Source organism: Loxodonta africana, chromosome 18 (genome assembly GCF_030014295.1).
Source record: "Loxodonta africana isolate mLoxAfr1 chromosome 18, mLoxAfr1.hap2, whole genome shotgun sequence".
Lineage (NCBI taxonomy): Eukaryota > Metazoa > Chordata > Mammalia > Proboscidea > Elephantidae > Loxodonta > Loxodonta africana.
In genome coordinates, this window is record NC_087359.1 from 79,118,797 (window position 1) to 79,139,700 (window position 20,904).

Below are 20,904 nucleotides of genomic sequence, written 5' to 3' on the forward strand. Positions count from 1 at the left end.
GATGCATTGATTGAATTAACCACGGCATGTTCACAGAACAGGCTACATACAGCCAATAGATAATGCTGATGCAAAAGAATACTTAATGACTGGGGAAGATGGTCACGGTATGGTGAAATAAAGCAGGTAGCTACCATGACGCGGTATGTTCCCAGTTACGTATGCACTAAGGAGCCCTGGTGCTGCAATGGTTAAGTACTCAGCTGCTAACCAAAAGGTCAGGAGTCTGACCTTTTCTCTGCAGGAGAAAAGACCTGGCCACCTGCTTCAGTAAAGACTACAGCATGGTAAACTGTGAAGCAGTTCTACTCTGTCATATAGGCTCGCTATGAATCGGCATCGGCTCAACCGCACTCACCAACAACAACATGTATGCGTTAGAAAAAGACCAGAAAGATAAAGACCAGAAAGATACAAACCACTATGTTTCTCTGAATAAACTAATACAGAATTTCTCCTTGTGATTGTAGTTTCCAAAGTTTCTGAAATGAACATACATTACTTTTATATAAAATATTTTAAGAAAAATAAAACATCACAGGAAGAAAGAAAAAGTCCCAGAGTTTGCATTTGCTGCACCTTTGCTCGATCCCTGGGAAAGCCCTGAAGTCTACCATCTCAGGGCTCCTTGTACCGCAGGGAAATGGGTTCCTGCCGGTGCTGAGAGTGATCATGGCTACCTGGATATCCGTTCTGTTTATGTGGCTTGTCAAGCTATCCAATTTTCATCCATGCCCCTGAGCACATTGTTCACCAAACGTGAACCTCATGATTTTCTGTGAGTCTGACAAGGGTCAGAAACTAAACTTCCACATAAAATTGACCATCTCAATAAATTAAATTCATTTATGCTTTTCTAAAAGGGCTCTTCATAACATTAATACCTTTGAACAAACTAGCTTCCACAGACCTTGGAGAAGGAGTGAACAGCCTTTTCTCATACAAGGGTCAATTCAGGAAAAATAAAAATGTTTACGAGCCACATTTTTCTCTCACTCAAAATAAAACTAGCTTTTTAGAGTCCCATGGAGGCGGGGGGTGGAGGGATCGGTTCTTCCAAGCTATAAACCCCCTTATTGAATAGAAGAACAGCAGTAATAATATTTGCACTGTTTTCTGGCCGTCTAAATTCTTCTTCCTGAGCAGATGTGAGGTGAAGCAACACAGAAACATCTTAATCTTTCATCTGGAAAATCACATTGTGTATTATATTGAAAAGCTAGGTGGTCCAGGTATCACGATTCCGGGTTCCAGGGACATCACTGCCTTAAAGAAATCTGTTTCAGTAAGGTGGTGAGGGATAGGGTTAAGGAGCAAATAGGAAATTGAGGAAATAGAGGCAACACATTTAGTCTACTCCATCAGGATGTTTGGTTTGAAGAGTATAGAAGCAAGAGAGGATGGTTCCTTGGGGGAAATATGAACAGAGTAATCTATCTGGGGACGCAGCAGGTGAATAGACAGTGGAGATGGAAGACAGCGAACAGATCAGGGAGGAAATAAAATCAAGAGCAACAGTGGAGAGTTTATCTTGAAATCGAAGAAGATGACTTCTTCCCTTGAAGTGGGAAGAAGGCAAGGAGGTACAGATGAGGACATTTCTCACTCTATGATGAGGAAAGGACATCTGTTGAAGGTGGTAGGCGAGGAGTGAGGAAGGAAATCAGCTCGGCCGAGCACCAATACTGGTAAGTCATCCTCTTGAAAGGGGGCCAGTTGGTATGTTTGCAGGGCTTTCTCCAGCAGGAGCAGAGACAGTAGAATCAGAAATGAGGATTGTCAAGGTGGGAATGATGGAAGGACATGTGAGAAAAAAGACTGAGTGTGCAGAATGGGTGCTGTGGAAGTAATTGACAACAGACGGGGTTGATAAGAGGTAGCCAGAGAACAGAGGGGTGGGCAATCACAGTCAGGGCTGAACATTCACTCAGAAGTCTCATAGGCGTTTTTCATAGATCTCTGTCACAGCATCTTGACAAGATCATATCCCTTGTGTGTTCTTTTCCATCAGAACTCCTTTTGTGTTCCATCTTCCAGGCCTGGGAGTAGTCAGTGCTGGTCACCATGTCAGTGGGAGCCTAACCTCTCCATCAAGTCACTTCCAGCTTTCAGATTCTATCACCCTTGGCTTGGTATTTTCAGCTGGTGGGCTCTTCTGTCCCCCATCCCCAGTCCTGGCTGAGGTCTACCAATTTTATCAGTTGTCATCCTGTCAACTCTGACTTGTGGTGACGGATGTGTGTCAGAGTAGAACCGTGCTCCATAGATTTTTCAATGACTGATTTATTGGAAGTAGATGACCAGGTCTCTCTTCAGAGGTGCCGCTGGGTAAACTTGAACCTCCAACCTTTGGGTTAGCAGCCAAGCGTGTTAACTGTTTGCACCACACACGTACACCAACTGAGTTCTAACTTGTCTTAATTCTACAATTCATTCCTTTTCCTGAAAAAAAAAAAAAATTTTTTTTTTTTCTTTGTGAATGGGAGGACAATTCATTCCTTTTCCTGAAGGGGTGGCTCCTTAGATACAGGGCTTCTCTCCTGCTGTGAACACTGCAGCCCTGTGACTAGAAGGGCATGGAGGGTAGATTCCCTCCCTCGGGGAAAATGACCAGAGCTTCCTGGAAGCTGCACACTGGTGACTCTTGCCTCCCACTGAGCACATTGTACCATCTTTAATTAGGAGGACACCCAACATCGTGCTGTTTACTCAGAGAAAGCATTGTGATTTCTCTAAGGAGAAAGCAGGTGTGAGTGACCTCCTCTGTTTCTTTAGAAAGAATAAATAAACTTGCATGTAAGCAGGAACTAGTAGCTCCAATTTATGGAGACTCAAAAAGTCTGTCACAAGATGGCACACAAAGGCTTCTTGGCAAAGTAGACTTCTGAGCATCAAGCTTACAGTTGTCATTGTCATTGTAGAGTTTTATTTGAAATTTAATTTAAACATATAGCACTAGTATGCTCCTCTTGGAAATCCCATGTCCTTAAACTAAGCTAAGGAACAAACTGAACTGAAATTGTGCTGTACTGCTAAACAGCCCCCCATGTTTCACTGTGGGTGCTGTCAGGGTCTGACCGGTGCTATGCTGCATCTGTAATGTATTAGAAATATCGTAATGGTGACGCTCACTGAGGCACATCATTGTTCTTAATACTAACTTGGGTGATATTTTAAATAAAGTATAAACAGGCAGAACTGCTTGCAGAATTGAGATACTCCTCTTTTTGTCCAAATCGTTCAATATTGTGTTTGGTGTGGTTTTGGAGTTCCTGGGTGGTGCAGGCAACTAACACCCTCAGCTGCTAACCAAAAGGTTGAGTGTTTGAGTCCAGCCAGCGGCACCTCAGGAGAAAGACCTGCTGATCTACTTTCATTAAATCAGCCAGTGGAAACCCTGTGGAGCACACTTCTCCTCTGACACGCACAGGGTCGCCACGAGTCAGAGTCCACTCAGTAACAACTAGTTTTATAAAAGAACACTGCAGAATGTCTGGGAGACATCATCTCGTTTGTCCTCATGTATACTCTATGAGGAAGAGATAATTATCTTTCTTGTACAGCTGAGTAATGTGAAGCCCAGACATTGTACAGCCAGGAAAGTACAGAATCTGAATTTGAATCTGGGGGGCTCAGACCTCGGCTGTCAACTGCTTTATTCCCAACTGGCAGAATCAGGTGGAGCAATCAGGGCTTCTGCAAACACAACGCCTTGTTATTTTAGGTTTTGTACAGAGGATTCCCCACAATGAGGTAGAGGCCCAGCCAGCACCCCCTTCCATAGTGCTTCACTGTGGAGGTCGACTGCTCACTCTTGGTCGGCGCCGATTCCAGGCGGTGGGGGAACTTGAGTCGGAAATGACCGCTTTGTCTTCTCTGCTCTTTTCCAGTCCGTTGCTTGCTGTGTCCTTTGCCACTTGCTGCGCTGTTCCAGGAGTGGCCCTGCTGGCCTGTGGGGTGAATCCACTCACGGGGGCCCTGGGGGCCTTCAACATTTTCCTGTATGCTTGCTGTTATACACCACTGAAGAGGGTCAGCATTGCCAACACGTGGGTCGGAGCCGTGGTTGGGGCCATCCCGCCCGTTATGGGCTGGACGGCAGCCACTGGCAGCCTCAACGCTGGTGAGTAGCTCCTGGTATCTCAACTTCCCTCAGTGGATGTGGAACGTAGGTTCCTGGACTGAGAGCTCAGTGGTCTTTCTCTGCAAGCAGCACACACTAGTCAGACAGACATTTCCTCCCAGGACTGCAGAACTTGTATTAGATTCCGTTTTCTCAGTACTAATTCCTCTGGCCAATGTGCTGACATGGCCATCTGGATTACTGCAAATGCTGCGCTAAGGGAGGGGGAGCGTGACGGACACCTTCCCTGTAGGGAACGTCCTGGGGAAACGAGAGGAGCAGCGCTGCCTTGGCCTGTGACTACAAGTAGAATGAAAAGGAAGTCCCAGAAAATCAGTATGAGAATCACAGACCAAGTGCGGACTGACGGACTTGTTTGGGGTTTGCCACTTCATGGAGAAGGCGTCTGGTGCTCGGCCTTCACGCCCTGCCAAAGTGACGTGATTATTCAGCAGACGCCTTCATTAGCTCTTCATGCCTACAGAATTGGGTTATCTTCCCCCTGTGAGAGAACAGATTATTTTCATTAGTTTCTAATTAATTTTTATACAATTTGTTTAAATTTTTCATGCTGTCTACAGTGAAATCATTGAAATATTTCTACATTCTTTTGGTGGTATGTCACAACTAAATTTGTGGGGTGCAAAAAGCTCATTTTTGCCATCTGTAAGGGAAGTTCACAGTTTAATTAGTCAGGTAATTAGGGGTTTTGACCAACACTTAGGAAGGAAGTGGTGAGGTTTCCTGCAATATCTGTAAGTACATATTTTTCCCATGAGAGATCAAAGGCAGTTTGACCAAAAACCATTACCCTGTGAGCCGCATTTCTGAAGCTTTTCATGAAAGCTCTTACACTGATTTGGAAAGTTTACGGGGCGATTGCAGCTTTACAATTACTGTCTCCTAGAACACGCTGATGTCCTTGTTGGCAGGGTTTTAATATCCTGTAAGTGTTGGATTTTAATGATTCTAAAAATATAATATTCTAAAACTCACATACTCATTTGGGTTGTTCTTTTTTTGCTCTGCAGTAAATGTAAAGCAGAGTCTTATCCACACGGGGGGCGGTATTAGCACAGTTGTTAAGAGTGCGTACTCTTGAGCAGGGCTGTCCAGGTTTGAATCCCAGCTCTAGCATTTCTTAGCTGTGTGACCTTGAGAAATTTACCTCTTTGTGCCACAGTCTCGGAAACCCTGGTGGCGTAGTGGTTAAGTGCTACACGGTTGCTGACCAAAGGGTCGGCAGTTTGAATCCACCAGGCGCTCCTTGGAAACTCTATGGGGCAGTTCTACTCTGTCCTATAGGGTCACTATGAGTCGAAATCGACTTGATGGCACTGGGATTTTTTGGTTTGCCACAGTCTCATCTCCAACATGAGGCTAATAACAGTCTCTTCTCATGAAGGTGCCATGAGGATTATATGAGTTATTCTATGTAAAGTAGAGTCCCTGGGTGGTACAAATGGTTAAGGAACTCAGCTGCTCACTGAAAGGTTGGAAGTTCAAGTCCACCCAAAGGCACCTTGGAAGAAAGTCCTAGCAATCTACTTCTGAAAACTCAGCATTCAGAAACCCTGTGGAGCACAGTTCTACTCTGACACACGGGGGGTCACCGTGAATAAGTCAGAGTCAACTCAACAGCAAATGGTTTTATATGTAAAGTGCTTAGAATGAGTCTGGGCGTTAGTAAGGGCTCAATTCATGATAGATCAAAGTGTTATTATGATTAAGTCTTCCTCGTTCATACAGTGGGTGGATTAATACAGATCAAATAAGGTCATGAGGGTCGTTTGTTTTTACATAGTATTTTATTGTGTTTTCAGTCATGTTTACACAGCAAATGAGGCTCCCATTTAACAATCATACACAGATTGTTCAGAGACATTGGTTACATTTTTCACACTGTGTTAACAGTCTCATTAATTCCTTTCTGGATGTTTCGCTTCCAGTAATCTGGCTTCCCTGACTCCTTACCCTTTCATCTTTGCTTTAGGGTAATTGTTCACTATTTGGTCTCATATAGATGATTTTTTAAAGGTGTGTAGTACTCATTGGTAATATTCTTTATTTTGTGAGCCAGTCTGTTATTTAGCTAAAAGGTAACCCTAGGGGGTAGTTTTGGTTCAAGGTTTATGGAGTATCTCAGGGCAGTGGTCTCAGGGAGTATTCCAGTCTCAACCAGTCCAGTAAGTCTGGTCTTTTTAAGAATTTGAGTTCTGTTCCACATCTTCTCCTCGTCTATCAGGATCCATCTATTGTGGCCCTGATCAGAATGGTTGTTAGTGGTAGCCAGGCACCATCTAGTTCTTCTGGTGTCAGGTAGATGAGGCCATGGTTCATGCAGACTGTTAGTCCTAAAGACTAGTTTCTTCTCTGAGTCTTTGGTTTCCTTCTTTCTCTTTAGCTCTGGATGAAAAGAGACCAATGTTATATCTTAGAGTCGCTCACAAGCTTTTAAGACTCCAGATGCTGCTCACCAAACCAGGATGTAGAATATAAACTTTGTGAACTATATTGTGCCAATTCACCAAGTTGTCCTACGAGACTATGGCCCTAAGGCTTCAAACCCAGAAAACCAGTCCTGTGAGGTGTTTGGTTATGTCTAAGAAGTACCCATAACTGTGCCACCTATGTGCTTTACTATTTCTACGAATATACAGTCACGCACACACACGTGTACATACATATACACACACCTACATGTATATATGCACATATATGCACCTATATGCATACATACGTATATAACCACACATGTATTTTTTGGTTGTCATTAAAAAATTATTTATGTCCAACCATTTACCAAAAACATCCTTTTGTGTGTGTGTGTGTGTGTGTGTGTACACTCCTTAGTGACATCATTTACCTTAGTCAAGCTGTGTGCACTTCACCCACATTCAGCGATACCTTTCCCATCGCCAAAATAACAAGAGTCTATTATCTAAAGGGACCCGTGGTGGTGCAGTGGCTAAGAGCTATGGCTGCTAACTAAAATGCCAGCAGTTTGAAACCACCAGCCACTCCTTGGAAACCATATGGGGCAACTCTCCTCTCTCCTATAGGGTCACTATGAGTTGGAATCGACTCAACTGTTTCATTATCTAAAATAAGATTCCCCCTTCCCTACCCACCCATCCCTTGTAACCACCAGTGAACGCTGGTTTCTGTGTGTGTACATATTTTTGTCTTTTTATAAAAGTGGGAACATACGATATTTGTCTTTTTGTGCTTGACTTATTTCATTCATCATAATGTCCTCCAGATTCATCCATGTTAAAATATATTTTGAGGACTTATCATTATTCCTTATAGTTGCATAATATCCCACTGTGTGTGTGTACCATATTTTGCTCATTGATTCATCCCTTGATGGTCACCGTCTTACTTACCTAGTGCTGCTATAACAGAAATATAACCCGGTAGCTTTAACAAAGACAAATTTATTCTCTCACAGTTTAGGGGGCTAGAAGTCCAAATTCAGGGTGCCAGCTCCAGCAGACAGCTTTCTATCTCTGTCAACTCTGGCCGAGGTCCCTGCCAGCAATCCCCCTGGTCTGGGAACTTCCCAGTGCAGGGACCACAAGTCCAAAGGACACATTCCGCTCCCAGCTCTTCTTGCTTGGTTAATGAGGTCCCTCTCTCTCTGATCACAAAATGGTGGATAACCACACAATAGTGGGAATTATAGCCTAGCCAAGTTGATACACATTTTAGGGGGACACACTTCAACCCATAACAGGTACTGAGGTTGTTTCCATCTTTCTGCTATTGGGAATAGCGCTGCAGTGAACATAGGTGTGCATATGTCTGTTCGTGTCATTTCCATTAGTCTCTAGGGTATACACCTGGGAGTAGGATTGCTGGATCATAAGGTAGTTCTATTTCTAGTTTTCTGAGGAAGCACCGTACTGTTTTCCATAATGGTTGTACCATTTTACAGTTCCACCAGCAGTGGATAAGGATTTCAGTCTCCCCACAGCCTCACCAGATTTGTTGTTTTCTGTTTTTTTGATCAGTGTCATTTTAGCAGAGATGGGATGATATCTCATTGTCAATTTGCATCTCTCTAATGGCTAAAGATCTAGACCATCTTGTCATGTGTTTGTTGGCCACTAGAATGTCTTCTTTGGTGAAGTGTCTGTTCGTGTCTTTTGCCCGTTTTTTATTTGGGGTATTTGTCTTGGAAACCCTGGTGACATAGTGGTTAAGTGCTATGGCTGCTGACCAAAGGGTTGGCAGTTCGAATCCACCAGGCGCTCCTTAGAAACTCAATGGGGCAGTTCTGCTCTGTCCTATAGGGTCACAATGAGTTGGAATCAACTCAACGACACTGGGTTTGTCTGGTGTTTTTTTTTTTTTTGTCTTTCTGTTGTTGACTTATGGCAGTTTTCTACATGTTTTAAAGATCAGACCCTTATTGGATATGTTGTTCCTAAAGATTTTTTCCCAGTGTGTAGGTCATCTCTTTGCTCTTTTGGTAAAGTCTTTTGATGGCATAAGTGGTTAGTTTTTATGACGTTTCTTCTGCTGCTTTTGCATTTGTAGTTGTGTTTGATAATCTTTTTGTTTGTTTAGTCCCGTTGTTTTGACCTATTTTTTCCCCACAGCTTTATCATTTTCACTTTAACATTTAGGTCTTTGATCCATTTTGAGTTAATTTTTGTGTATAGTGTGAGGTATGGGTCCGGTTTCATTTTTCTGCAAATGGATATCCAGTTTCCAGCACCATGTATTAAAGAGACTGTTCTTTTGCCATTGAATGGACCTTTACACCTTGCTGAAAATCAGTTGTCCATAGATGGATGAATTTATTTCTTGGTTCTCAGTTCTGTTCCATTGGTCTATGTGTCTACTGTTAAACCAGTAACAGGTCATCTTGATTAGTGTAGCTGTATCTTATGTTTTGAGGTCAGGAAGTGTGAGGCTTCCTACTTCACTCCTACTTCAATGTTGCTTTGGCTATTCAGGGCCTCTCTCCTTTCCATTTAAGGTTAATAATTAGTTTTTCTATTATAGTAGAGAATGTCGTTGGAAATTGGATTGGGATTGCAATTTATCTCTAGATTGCTTTGGGTAGTATTGACATTTTCACAACATTAAGTCTTCTAATCCGTGACCAGGGAATACCATTCCATTTATGTAGGTCTTTTTTTTTTTTTTTAGTGTTTTATACTTTTCATTGTATAAGTCTTTTATATCCCTGATTAGGTTTATTCCTAGGTATTTTATCATTTGGGGGGCTATTTAGAAAATGGCATTATTTTCTTAATTTCCTTTTCAAATTCTTCTCTGTTAGTGTATAGGAACCCAGCTGATTTTTTAATGTTGATCTTGTATCCTGCAACGTTGCTGAATTCTTCTTTTAGACACAGAAGCTTTCTTGTGGATTCTTTGGGGTTTTCTATATGTAGGATCATGTCCTGCAAATAGGGATAGTTTCATTTTTTTCCTTTCCGATTTAGATACCCTTTATATTTCTTTGTTGCTTTATTGCTCTGGCTAGGACTTCCAGTACCATATTAAATAAAAGTGATGATAGTGGGCATCTTTGTCTCATTCCTGTTTTTTAGGGGAAGGCTCTTAACTCTTTTCCCACTGAAGATAATGACAGCTATTGGTTTTGCATATATGCACTTAATTATGTTGAGGAGTTTCCCTTCCATCCCTTTTTTGCTGAGAGGTTTTATCAGGAAAGGGTGTTAGATTTTATCAATGTTTTTTTCACCAATTGGGATGATCATATAGTTCTTCTTCTTTGTCTTATTCATTTGGCGAATTACATCGATGGGTTTTCTAATGTTGAACCACCCTTGCATTCCTGGTATGCAGCGAATTACGTCGGTGGGTTTTCTAATGTTGAACCACCCTTGCTTTCCGGGTATGTGGCGAATTACATCGGTGGGTTTTCTAATGTTGAACCACCCTTGCATTCCTGGTATGCAGCGAATTACGTCGATGGGTTTTCTAATGTTGAACCACCCTTGCATTCCTGGTATGCGGCGAATTACGTCGATGGGTTTTCTAATGTTGAACTACCCTTGCATTCCTGGTATGCAGCGAATTACATCGATGGGTTTTCTAATGTTGAACCACCCTTGCATTCCTGGTATGCGGTGAATTACGTCGATGGGTTTTCTAATGTTGAACCACCCTTGCATTCCTGGTATGTGGTGAATTACATCGATGGGTTTTCTAGTGTTGAGCCACCCTTGCATTCCTGCTATGATTTCCATTTGATTGTGATGTATGATTTTCCTAATATGTTGTTGAATTCTGTTTGCTAGAATTGTGTTGAGAATTTTTGCATCTATATTAACGAGAGATATTGGTCTGTGGTTTTCTTTTTTTATGATGTTTTTACCTGGCGTTGGTATCAGGGTGATGCTGGCTTCATAGAATGAGTTAGAGAGTATTCCTTCCTCTTTTCTCTTTTGAAAAAGTTCTAGTAGAATTGGTGTCAGTTCTTCTGTGAATGTTTGGTAAAATTCCCCAGTGAAGCTATCTGATCATGAGGTTTTATTTGGTTTGCAAGCTCAGCAATTCATAGTTGTTACCTTGCTGCCATTTTGAAGACTTGGAGGTACCTCCAGGCTTGGTGGGAAAGAGTACTAAGGTCCATTAGTGATGTCTGTCCTAGGTGAGAGAGAGGGTGGAAAGCATGGATTATATGATGTCTGAGATTTTCCCCTGGTTTACAATCCTCTGATCTTAGAGAAGATACCTATATGCCACCAACCCTCCCATGCCCTGTCAGATTCCTCTTCTTTAGCTCTGCCTGGAGCCCCAACCTTGATTTAATTTGACTCAAACTCCCTTTCTATCCTAACCCAACTATCCCCTCCATACCTTTCTAAAAAGCAGGTGATTGCCTAGATTTTTGAGGTAAAGACCAGGAAACAAAGTGATAATCCCCCAGGCTGAGGATCCTTTAATATCCTCACATCCCCTAGGTGGTAGCTCTGCTTTAGCATTTGGACACCCTGCCCCACCCCACCTGCCTGTCTGATGGAGATAGCCCAGGCCCTGCCAGCAGTGACCAATCCCTATTTCGTGGCCTCAAACCTGGTATAAAGGAGCAAGGCACCAACAACTCTCTTTTCTGTATGTGGGTCCCAGAGAGAGAGAGAGAGTCAGGGCCCAGTATTGGTAGCACCAGGGAGAGGCATCATGGGAGGCAGATGAGGTGTCCGCCCAGGGCCTTGGAGAACTTGGCCATCACTTGTACTAGGGCCCTAGGATTCACATTCTTGCTGGGCTCCAGGCCCCTGTTGAACTCCCGGCCAATTTCCTTGTGTGAAGTTTGGGCAGTTGCATCCCTAGAGGCCAAAGAGAGCAAGAGCTTTGTAAAAGTTCTCACACTTAGAAGTGCATATCAGGCAAGAGCCTGAATTTGTTCAGGGACAGGCTGGATTTCTCTCAACTACTAATGTTGTCGACTCTGACTCACAGCCATCCCATGAGATAGGGTAGAACTGCCCCGTACGGTTTTCTCGACTGTAATCTGTACAGAGCAGATCTCTAGGTCTTTCTCCCACAGAGCCGCTGAATGGGTTCGAACCCCCAACCTTTTTTTCGCAGCTGAGCACTTAACTGTTGTGCCACCAGGGCTCCTAAACTACTAAGAGTCATATTTAAAATAAAATTATAAAAAAGAAGAAAAAACTTTGAATATAGTCTTTCTGTAATCCAAATTTAATCACTCTTGTACAGACTCATTAATGACGGGTAGTAAAGGCCAGGCTGTACCTTGTTTTAGGTAGCAGAATGGAAATACATATTTGTCTTGTAAAATGAGACCCACTACCTACCTTAACAGAACCTTGTGTAAAGCAGAGCCGTCTGAAAGATTTGTACAATCACAAAGAATCATTTCCTTTGGCAGTTCTTGAGGTTGACTTCTGTTGTATCCTCTTTCTTTAAATCTTAAAGATGCATATCAGGGCCCACAGTGACAACACAGCTTATTGCCCCCAGAATTCTGATCTACCACAAGTCAAGCCACATACCTAACGCCTTGTCAAATTTACACAGAAAGATTAATACTTCTTTGCATAGTGCTTTAAACGGCTTCAAAAAAGTTTCAAAAACATTAATTTGATATTTAGAACAAACTTGAGATAAGCAGTAAATATATTTATTAAATGAATGAGTGATGCGGTGAATAGCTTCCATCTTACAGATGACAAAACCAGCTCAATCCAAGGTCAACTGCCAAAATATTTATTGAGCTTTTTCTGTGTGCAAGTTACTACACGGAAGGAAGAGGTACAAAGAAATCAGGCAGAATCTTAGAGAATATTTTAAAGATGTTTTTGCTGGGATTTCAGGAAGTAATTTGAATATGGTTTAATATAGTTAAGTCATCTTCTGGAACTGCGTTGTCCAATATGGTAGCCACTAGCCACATGTGGCTATTAATGTTAAATGAAAATTCAGTCCTTCGGCCGCAAGTTTTCGTGCCACAGGTGGCTAGTAGCCCCCCTCGTGACTGCACAGATGTGGAAAATCTGCACCATGACAGAAGGTTCCTGACAGCACCACCTAAAATGACAAGTTGATGTCCTTATGAATCTATGTCCCATCTTCCTCATATGAGTATGTACTTTAATACCCATTGCCATTGAGTCAGAAGAGCAGTGCCTTTTGTGAGGCTGTACTTGTGTTCTCGTTAAAGTCTAAAACAGCGGTTCTCAAACCTTAGGGCACATCACAATCACTTGTAGGGCTTGTTAAAACACAGATTCCTGGGCCTGCTCCCTGGAATTTCAGATACATTAGATGTGAAGTACCAAAAACCGGTTCCTGTCTAGTCAATTCCAACTCATAGCAACCCTATAAGGCAAAGTAGAACTGCCCCGTGGGATTTCCAAGGCTGTAATCTTTATGGACCCCCACGTGTCTGTCAGTTTGTCATACTGTGGAGGCTTGTGTGTTACTGTGATGCTGGAAGCTGTGCCACCAGTATTCAGATACCAGCAGGGTCACCCATGGAGGACAGGTTTCAGCTGAGCTTCCAGACTAACACAGACTAGGAAGAAGGGCCCAGCAGTCTACTTCTGAAAAGCATTAGCCAGTGAAAACCTTATGAATAGCAGCGGAACATTGTCTGATATAGTGCTGGAAGATGAGCCCCCCAGGTTGGAAGGCACTCAAAAGATGACTGGGGAAGAGCTGCCTCCTTAAGGTAGAGTCGACCTTAATGACGTGGATGGAGTAAAGCTTTCGAGACCTTCATTTGCTGATGTGGCACGACTCAAAATGGGAAGAAACAGCTGCAAACATCCATTAATAATCGGAACTTGGAATGTATGAAGTATGAATCTAGGAAAGTTGGAAATCATCAAAAATGAAATGGAATACATAAACATTGATATCCTAGGCATTAGTGAACTGAAATGGACTAGTATTGGCCATTTTGAATCGGACAATCATATAGTCTATCCTAGGAATGACAGCTCGAAGAGGAATGATGTTGCATTCATCGTTGAAGAGAAAGTTTCAAGATCTATCCTGAAGTACAAGGCTGTCAGTGATGGGATAATATCCATACGCCTACAAGGAAGACCAGTTAATATGACTATTATTCAAATTCATGCACTAACCACTAGGGCCAAAGATGAAGAAATAGAAGATTTTTATCAGCTGCTGCAGTTTGAAATTGATCAAACATCCAATCAAGATGCATTGATAATCACTGGCAATTGGATTGCGAAAGTTGGAAACAAAGAAGAAGGATCAGCAGTTGGAAGATATGGCCTTGGTGATAGAAACAGTGCCGGAGATCGAATGATAGAATTTTTCAAGACCAATGACTTCTTCATTGCAAATACCTTCTTTCACCAACATAAACCGTGACTATTTTTTATACACATGGTCCTCGCCAGATGGAACACACAAATCAAAGTGACTACATCAGTGGAAAGAGACGATGGAAAAGCTCACTGTCATCAGTCAGAACAAGGTCAGGGACCAACTATGGAACAGACCATCAATTGCTCATATGCAAGTTCAAGCTGAAACTGAAGAAAATCAGAGCAAATCCACGAGAGCCAAAATATGACCTTGAGTATATCCCACCTGAATTTAGAGACCATCTCAAGAATAGATTTGACGCACTGAACACTAGTCACCGAAGGCCAGACGAGTTGTGGAATGACATCAAGAACATCATCCATGAAGAAAGAAAGAGGTCATTGAAAAGACAGGAAAGAAAGAAAAGAGCAAGGTGGATGTCAGAGGAGACTCTGAAACTTGCTCTTGAGCGTCGAGCAGCTAAAGCAAAAGGAAGACTTGATGAAGTAAAAGAACTGAACAGAAGATTTCAAAGGGCCTCTCGAAAAGACAAAATAAAGTATTATAATGACACGTGCAAAGAGCTGGAGATAGAAAACCAAAAGGGAAGAACACGCTTGGCATTTCTCAAGCTGAAAGAACTGAAGAAAAAATACAAGCCTCAAGTTACAATAGTGAAGGATTCCATGGGGAAAATATTAAATGATGCAGGAAGCATCAAAAGAAGATGGAAGGAATACACAGAGTCATTATACCAAAAAGAATTAGTCAATATTCAACCATTTCAAGAGGTGGCATATGATCAGGAACTGATGGTACTAAAGGAAGAAGTCCAAGCTGCTCTGAAGGCATTGGCGAAAAACAAGGCTCCAGGAATTGATGGAATATCAATTGAGATGTTTCAACAAACAGATGCAGCGCTGGAGGTGCTCAGTCACCTATGCCAAGAAATATGGAAGACAGTTTCCTGGCCAACTGACTGGAAGAGATCCATATTTATGCCTATTCCCAAGAAAGGTGATCCAGCTGAATGTGGAAATTATAGAACAATATCATTAATACCACACGCAAGCAAAGTTCTGCTGAAGATCATTCAAAAATGGCTGCAGCAGTATATCAACAGGGAACTGCCAGAAATTCAGGCTGGTTTCAGAAGAGGACGTGGAACCAGGGATATCACTGCTGATGTCAGATGGATCCTGGCTGAAAGCAGAGAATACCAGAAGGATGTTTACCTGTGTTTTATTGATTATGCAAAGGCATTTGACTGTGTGGATCATAACAAACTATGGATAACACTGCGAAGAATAGGAATTCCAGAACACTTAATTGTGCTCATGAGGAACCTTTACATAGATCAAGAGGCAGTTGTTCGGACAGAAGGGGATACTGATTGGTTTAAAGTCAGGAAAGGTGTGTGTCAGGGTTGTATTCTTTCACCATACCTATTTAATCTGTATGCTGAACAAATAATACAATAAGCTGGACTATATGAAGAAAAACGGGGCATCAAGATTGGAGGAAGACTCATTAACAACCTGCGTTATGCAGATGACACAACCTTGCTTGTTGAAAGTGAAGAGGACTTGAAGCACTTACTAATGAAGATCAAAGACCACAGCCTTCAGTATGGATTACACCTCAACATAAAGAAAACAAAAATCCTCACAACTGGACCAGTGAGCAACATCATGATAAACGGAGACAAGATTGAAGTTGTCAAGGATTTCATTTTACTTGGATTCACAATCAACAGCCATGGAAGCAGCAGTCAAGAAATCAAAAGACGCATTGCATTGGGCAAATCTGCTGCAAAGGACCTCTTCAAAGTGTTGAAGAGCAAAGATGTCATCCTGAAGACTAAGGTGCACCTAACCCAAAAAAAACCCAAGCCATGGTATTTTCAATCGCATCATATGCGTATGAAAGCTGGACAATGAATAAGGAAGACAGAAGAAGAGTTGACACCTTTGAATTGTGGTGTTGGCAAAGAATATTGAACATACTATGGACTGCCAAAAGAATGGACAAATCTGTCTTGGAAGAAGTGCATCCAGAATGCTCCTTAGAGGCAAGGATGGTGAGACTGCATCTTACATACTTTGGACATGTTGTCAGGAGGCATCAGTCCCTGGAGAAGGACATCATGTTTGGCAGAGTACAGGGTCAGCGGAAAAGAGGAAGACCCTCAACAAGGTGGATTGACACAGTGGCTGCAACAATGAGCTCAAGCATAACAGCGATTGTAAGGATGGCGCAGGACCGGACAGTGTTTCGTTCTGTTGTGCATGGGGTCGCTATGAGTCGGAACCAACTCGATGGCACCTAACAACAAACAACAACAACAATCTTTATGGAAGCAAATTGCCACATCTTTCTCCCGCAGAGCGGTTGGTGGGTTAGAACCACCTATCTTTCAGTTAGCAGCTGAGTGCTTAATCACTGTGCCATCAAGACTTCTTTTAGGGGTGGGGTAAGGCCTGATAATTTGCATTTCACGTAAGTTCCCAGGTGATACTCATGCTGCTGGTCTGAAAAGATGGAAGCAAGGAGAGCTCTAGCCTTGGAGTAATTTAGATAAGGAGGAGCTGGGGCAGAGGGGCTGGGTGGCTGGTGTTATTTGAGCTGCTACTGTTGGTTTCCTTTGTATTATTCACAGAGATTTTATCTTGCCCCTGGGTTCTGTTCTTACCTGCCATGTATGTTTGAAAAGAGCCTTTCTGTGAAGAAATGGCCAAAAAGTGTTTTCTTCCCTCTGTAGTGATGCCAAACCATTTTATCTTTGACCCTCCAAAGACTGATCACTTTGAAGAAACCAGTGAATAGGACAGTCTTTGAAGTGTTTTATTGAACTATACTGACAATGAGGAGAAGGAGATGAGTGGTGAGTTGGATGCCGATACAAGGAAATAGCTCTCCTTGGGAAGCAAGAATATCTGGGAGACCATCCTCTCAGCAGAAGAGTCTAGGAGACCGTCTTCTGAGCTGATGAATCTTGGAGACTGTCCTCTCAGTGGATGAGTCTGGGAGACCATCCTCTCAGCGGAAGAGGCTGGGAGACCCGTCCTCTCAGCAGAAGAGGCTGGGAGACTCGTCCTCTCAGCAGAAGAGTCTGGGCTGGAGAGATGGCAGCTGAGCCGGGAGCTGCCGGGGTTACCACGTCTGTAAACCCATCCGTGGAGTCGCCTTATTCTGCAGGTGTCAACTGAGTACCTAAAATAACGGAGGATACAGAAATAACCAAAACCCAGTTCCTGCCCTCGTGGAACTCTTGTCTAGTCATCTTTGGGGAGAGAGAGACAGTCAAATAATACAGTGAGCTAAGAGCTTTCATGAGAAAGACATCAGAGGACTGTGGGTTCTTAGCCTCCCTAGTCTGATCCAACAGAACTTTAGAGGAGAATGACTTCTGAGCTAAGTTCTGACCTGTCTCCTTAGAGAGGAAGAGGGAAGAGCACGTGCCAATGTCTGTGGGCAGGAAAACCTAAGATGAGCCGCCTTACAAAGGAATTTGTACTTCACTCAAAGGCAGGCTGAATAAACTGAATAAAGGCAGCTTCATAAATGTTGAAGGTTTAAACAGGAAAGCAGAAGAGTCACATTTGTGGGATTATTTAACAACGAGCAGCAGCTTCTCCTGTGCAATTGGAAAGTCAGCAAGTTGCTAGGGGGAAAAAAGTTGTTGAGTTTACTGTGACTCACGGTGACCCCATGTGTGTCACAGTAGAACTGTGCTCTATAGAGTTTTCAATGGCTGATTTTTTTCAGTAGATATATAGGCCTTTCTGCCAAGGTGCCTCTGGGTGGATTCGAACCTCCAAACTTTCAGTGACATTAACCACTTGCACCACTAAGGCCTGCCTGCCCTTACCGTCCTCAGAAGCCTTTTGGGCCTTCTCTCACCCCCTGCTTCCTCTGCCCCCCACTTTCATTCCTCCCCGTGGGGCTCACCTGTCCTCAGAAGCCTTCTGGGCCTTCTCTCACCCCCTGCTTCCTCTGAACCCCACTTTCTTTCCTCCCCATGGGGCTCACCTGTCCTCAGAAGTCTTTTGGGCCTTCTCTCACCCCCTGCTCCCTCTGTTCCCCACTTTCTTTCCTCCCCGTGGAGCCCGCCTGTCCTCAGAAGCCTTTTGGGCCTTCTCTCACCCCCTGCGCCCTCTGCTCCCCACTTTCTTTCCTCCCCGTGGGGCCCACCTGTCCTCAGAAGACTTTTGGGCCTTCTCTCACCCCCTGCTCCCTCTGCTCCCCACTTTCTTTCCTCCCTGTGGGGCCCGCCTGTCCTCAGAAGCCTTTTGGGCCTTCTCTCACCACCTGCTCCCTCTGCTCCCCACTTTCTTTCCTCCCCATGGGGCTTACCTGTCCTCAGAAGCCTTTTGGGCCTTCTCTCACCTCCTGCTCCCTCTGCTCCCCACCTTCTTTTCTCCCATGGGGCTCGCCTGTCCTAGGCCTGCCTCCTGCCCCCCTCCCCTCTCTTGGCAAAATTGCATCTTGTATTGAGTGGAGCGTCAGTCTGTCCTCTGAAAGAGCAGCTTGTTAGCACGCGAACCTCCAACTGGAAGAAAGTATCAAGGATATGTGTTTGAAGGGAGGCAGTCCTGCTGTATGTATTCCGTTCCCTTACCTCATTCAGGGTCACTTTCCTTGGCTTCTCAGCCAGGATGTAAAATACCCAGCACCAGCATTTTCGTCACCCAATCACCCTAATTGTGTGCACCTTTGCAAAAGCCCTTTCCTGGGGCTGAAGATACCATGGTCAGGATTGAAGAGGAAGCAGCTCAGGGCTGACATTTGAGATGGAAATCATACAGCCACAGATATTCAAGACCTACCTTTGAGGAGTTAGCTATGGAGTTGGGGGAGGGGAGGGAATATAGAGAAAAAAGAACGTTAAGTAGCTACATAAAACCAGGTGCATCCGAGGCAGGCAGCTCATGGGCCACAGTGATGTGGAGAAGGGGATGTCACAGGTTCCGAAGGACATTTTCCCCCTTCTTAGCATCTAGATCTTTCTATGTTTTTTGTTTTGTTTTGTGGTGGCTGCAGGGCCAGATGAAGGCCTCTAGAGGCCTGAGCGCTGAGATTCTTCTGCCTTTCCTCTGCAGTGAAAAGAGTAAAAAAAAATAGTACTCAACCACAAAATAAGTGTAATGACACCCCAACAGGGTTGTGATTCCCCTCTCACCCCCACCCCACAACTACTTTAACCATCCTATCAGATAATGAAATTAACCTCACCTTTTTTAAATCCTTCAGTTGTGTGGGTCTGGAGCACTTGCTAGGTCTGTCCCTGGGGTAATCCAGCCCTGAGGCGTGAGGTAGGGTAGGGAGTGGAGAAGATTAAACAGATTAATGTCTGGAAAATGTAAAAGCTAAACACATGTTAACAGTGCTTGATATTTGCTGTTTTCTAGCTGCACTAAAGGTCTGCAAACAGCTCGACTTCCTTTCCTCAGTCTGCAGTGCAGACAGGGGTCAGGACTCATTGTTTGGGAGATTGCCCTCCATGGCCATCATGGCCGCCTGCTGCCGTGCACAGCAGGGAACTTTGTTGTAGGAAGTCTGTCTGTCAAGGAGATCACTACATTGAGGTTTTATGTGTGTCCATATTCTTCACAGCCTGATAGTGAGGCCACCCCTCCCACCTGCCTCACTTCTTTGCCTTTGTTAATTTTATTTTCCTGCATTTTAACTGCAGTTAGCAGGAAGCATCAAAGAAGCTGCCCAGCTGAAACCTGGGTGGCCTTACCAGAGGCCGCGTGCCCGCCCGTCTAGAGCTCCTTCCTTGGGTTGATCCTGCACACCGTGTGCTGCGGTGCTTGAGGTGACTCCAGGGCCCTGGGGTGAAGGGATTCTCTTTCTCTGAGTTGTTGGGGGGTCTGCAGCTAAGTGCTGACAGCGGACGTGCCATGACCAGCGACCTGGAGCTGTGTGTGTGTCCGTGTGTGTGTGTCCGTGTGTGTGTGTGTGTGTGTGTGTGTTAGCCTCTCCAGAATATTTATCTCAGGCAACTATTTCGTTTATCTCCAAGGCCTAGGGTTGAATTCCCTTCCCCCACCTCCTTGCAAGGCCACCTCTAGTCCCATGGCCCCCCATTTCTTAAACGCTCAGACTCTTCCCATCCTTTTCCAAAATGGGAATGAATCCCGGGTCCTGAGAGTTTGTAGAGTTGGCTTCGTGGTAGTCTTGCAGAGTTGATTTGTAAATTGCCTTTGGTTTGTAATTCAAATGTTGTTGTGTGGTAAACATTAATTATGCCAGCCAACATTCAGTTACAAATGAGGACTTAGAAGTGGGCTCTTATCAGGAAGTGACATTTGGCAGATGGATGGTTTCACTAACAAAAAGAGAATGTGGGTTTTTTTAGCCTCAGCTGGTAAACTACCAAATGTTAAATACTGTTTCACTTTATTTACCTCCTTTGTTCCAGAATGAGAAAATAGAAGGAATTTAGTCACTCATTCATTCAACAAATATTTATTGAGAGCTTCATAAGTACCAGGCACTATGTAACCCAATCACTTTCAAAGATTGCCTTTAAAATACTGCCTCAGTTTGAAACTGAACTCAAAAATAAGTGTGTTCACTTCGTACAAGATTTTACCATAACTAGTTTTTTTAGCCTTAGAGCTCCAGATAAATGATATTTTTAAACACAAAGTGAACAGGGAACATTTTCATGGTGATATCGGCAAACAAAACAGTATTTAGAGCTCTATTTCTCTTCAAAGACAAAAGCTTTTAGGGAGCTGGCCATGCCCTCCTGTGTGAAGTGATAGATAACGCCTCTCTAGGGCAGCCTCTGGCAGATGCAGAGGTTGGCACCAACTGTGGATTTAGTTAGTGAATAAATTAATATCTGGGTGATAAAGACTGAAAGACCTTCAAATGTGAACTAAAGGAGTGGGGAACACCTGAATTTCTGAGAGAACCCACGTATGCTTGAATCTTCCTTCTGGGACAGTGGCAAGAAAAGGAGCAGGGAACACTTT

At 43.6% G+C, this 20,904-nt stretch overlaps 1 protein-coding gene across 3 annotated transcripts in view; it reads left to right on the forward strand.

Annotated features, from left to right (window-relative positions):
* Positions 1-20,904, forward strand: part of LOC100671416 (protoheme IX farnesyltransferase, mitochondrial) — a 210,254-nt gene that overhangs the window by 179,073 nt on the left and 10,277 nt on the right. For all 3 annotated transcript variants that reach the window (XM_064271809.1, XM_064271808.1, XM_064271810.1), the window contains exon 6: positions 3,891-4,123. In XM_064271809.1, the coding sequence (XP_064127879.1) occupies positions 3,891-4,123 (233 nt within the window). The remainder of the gene's footprint in view (positions 1-3,890; positions 4,124-20,904) is intronic.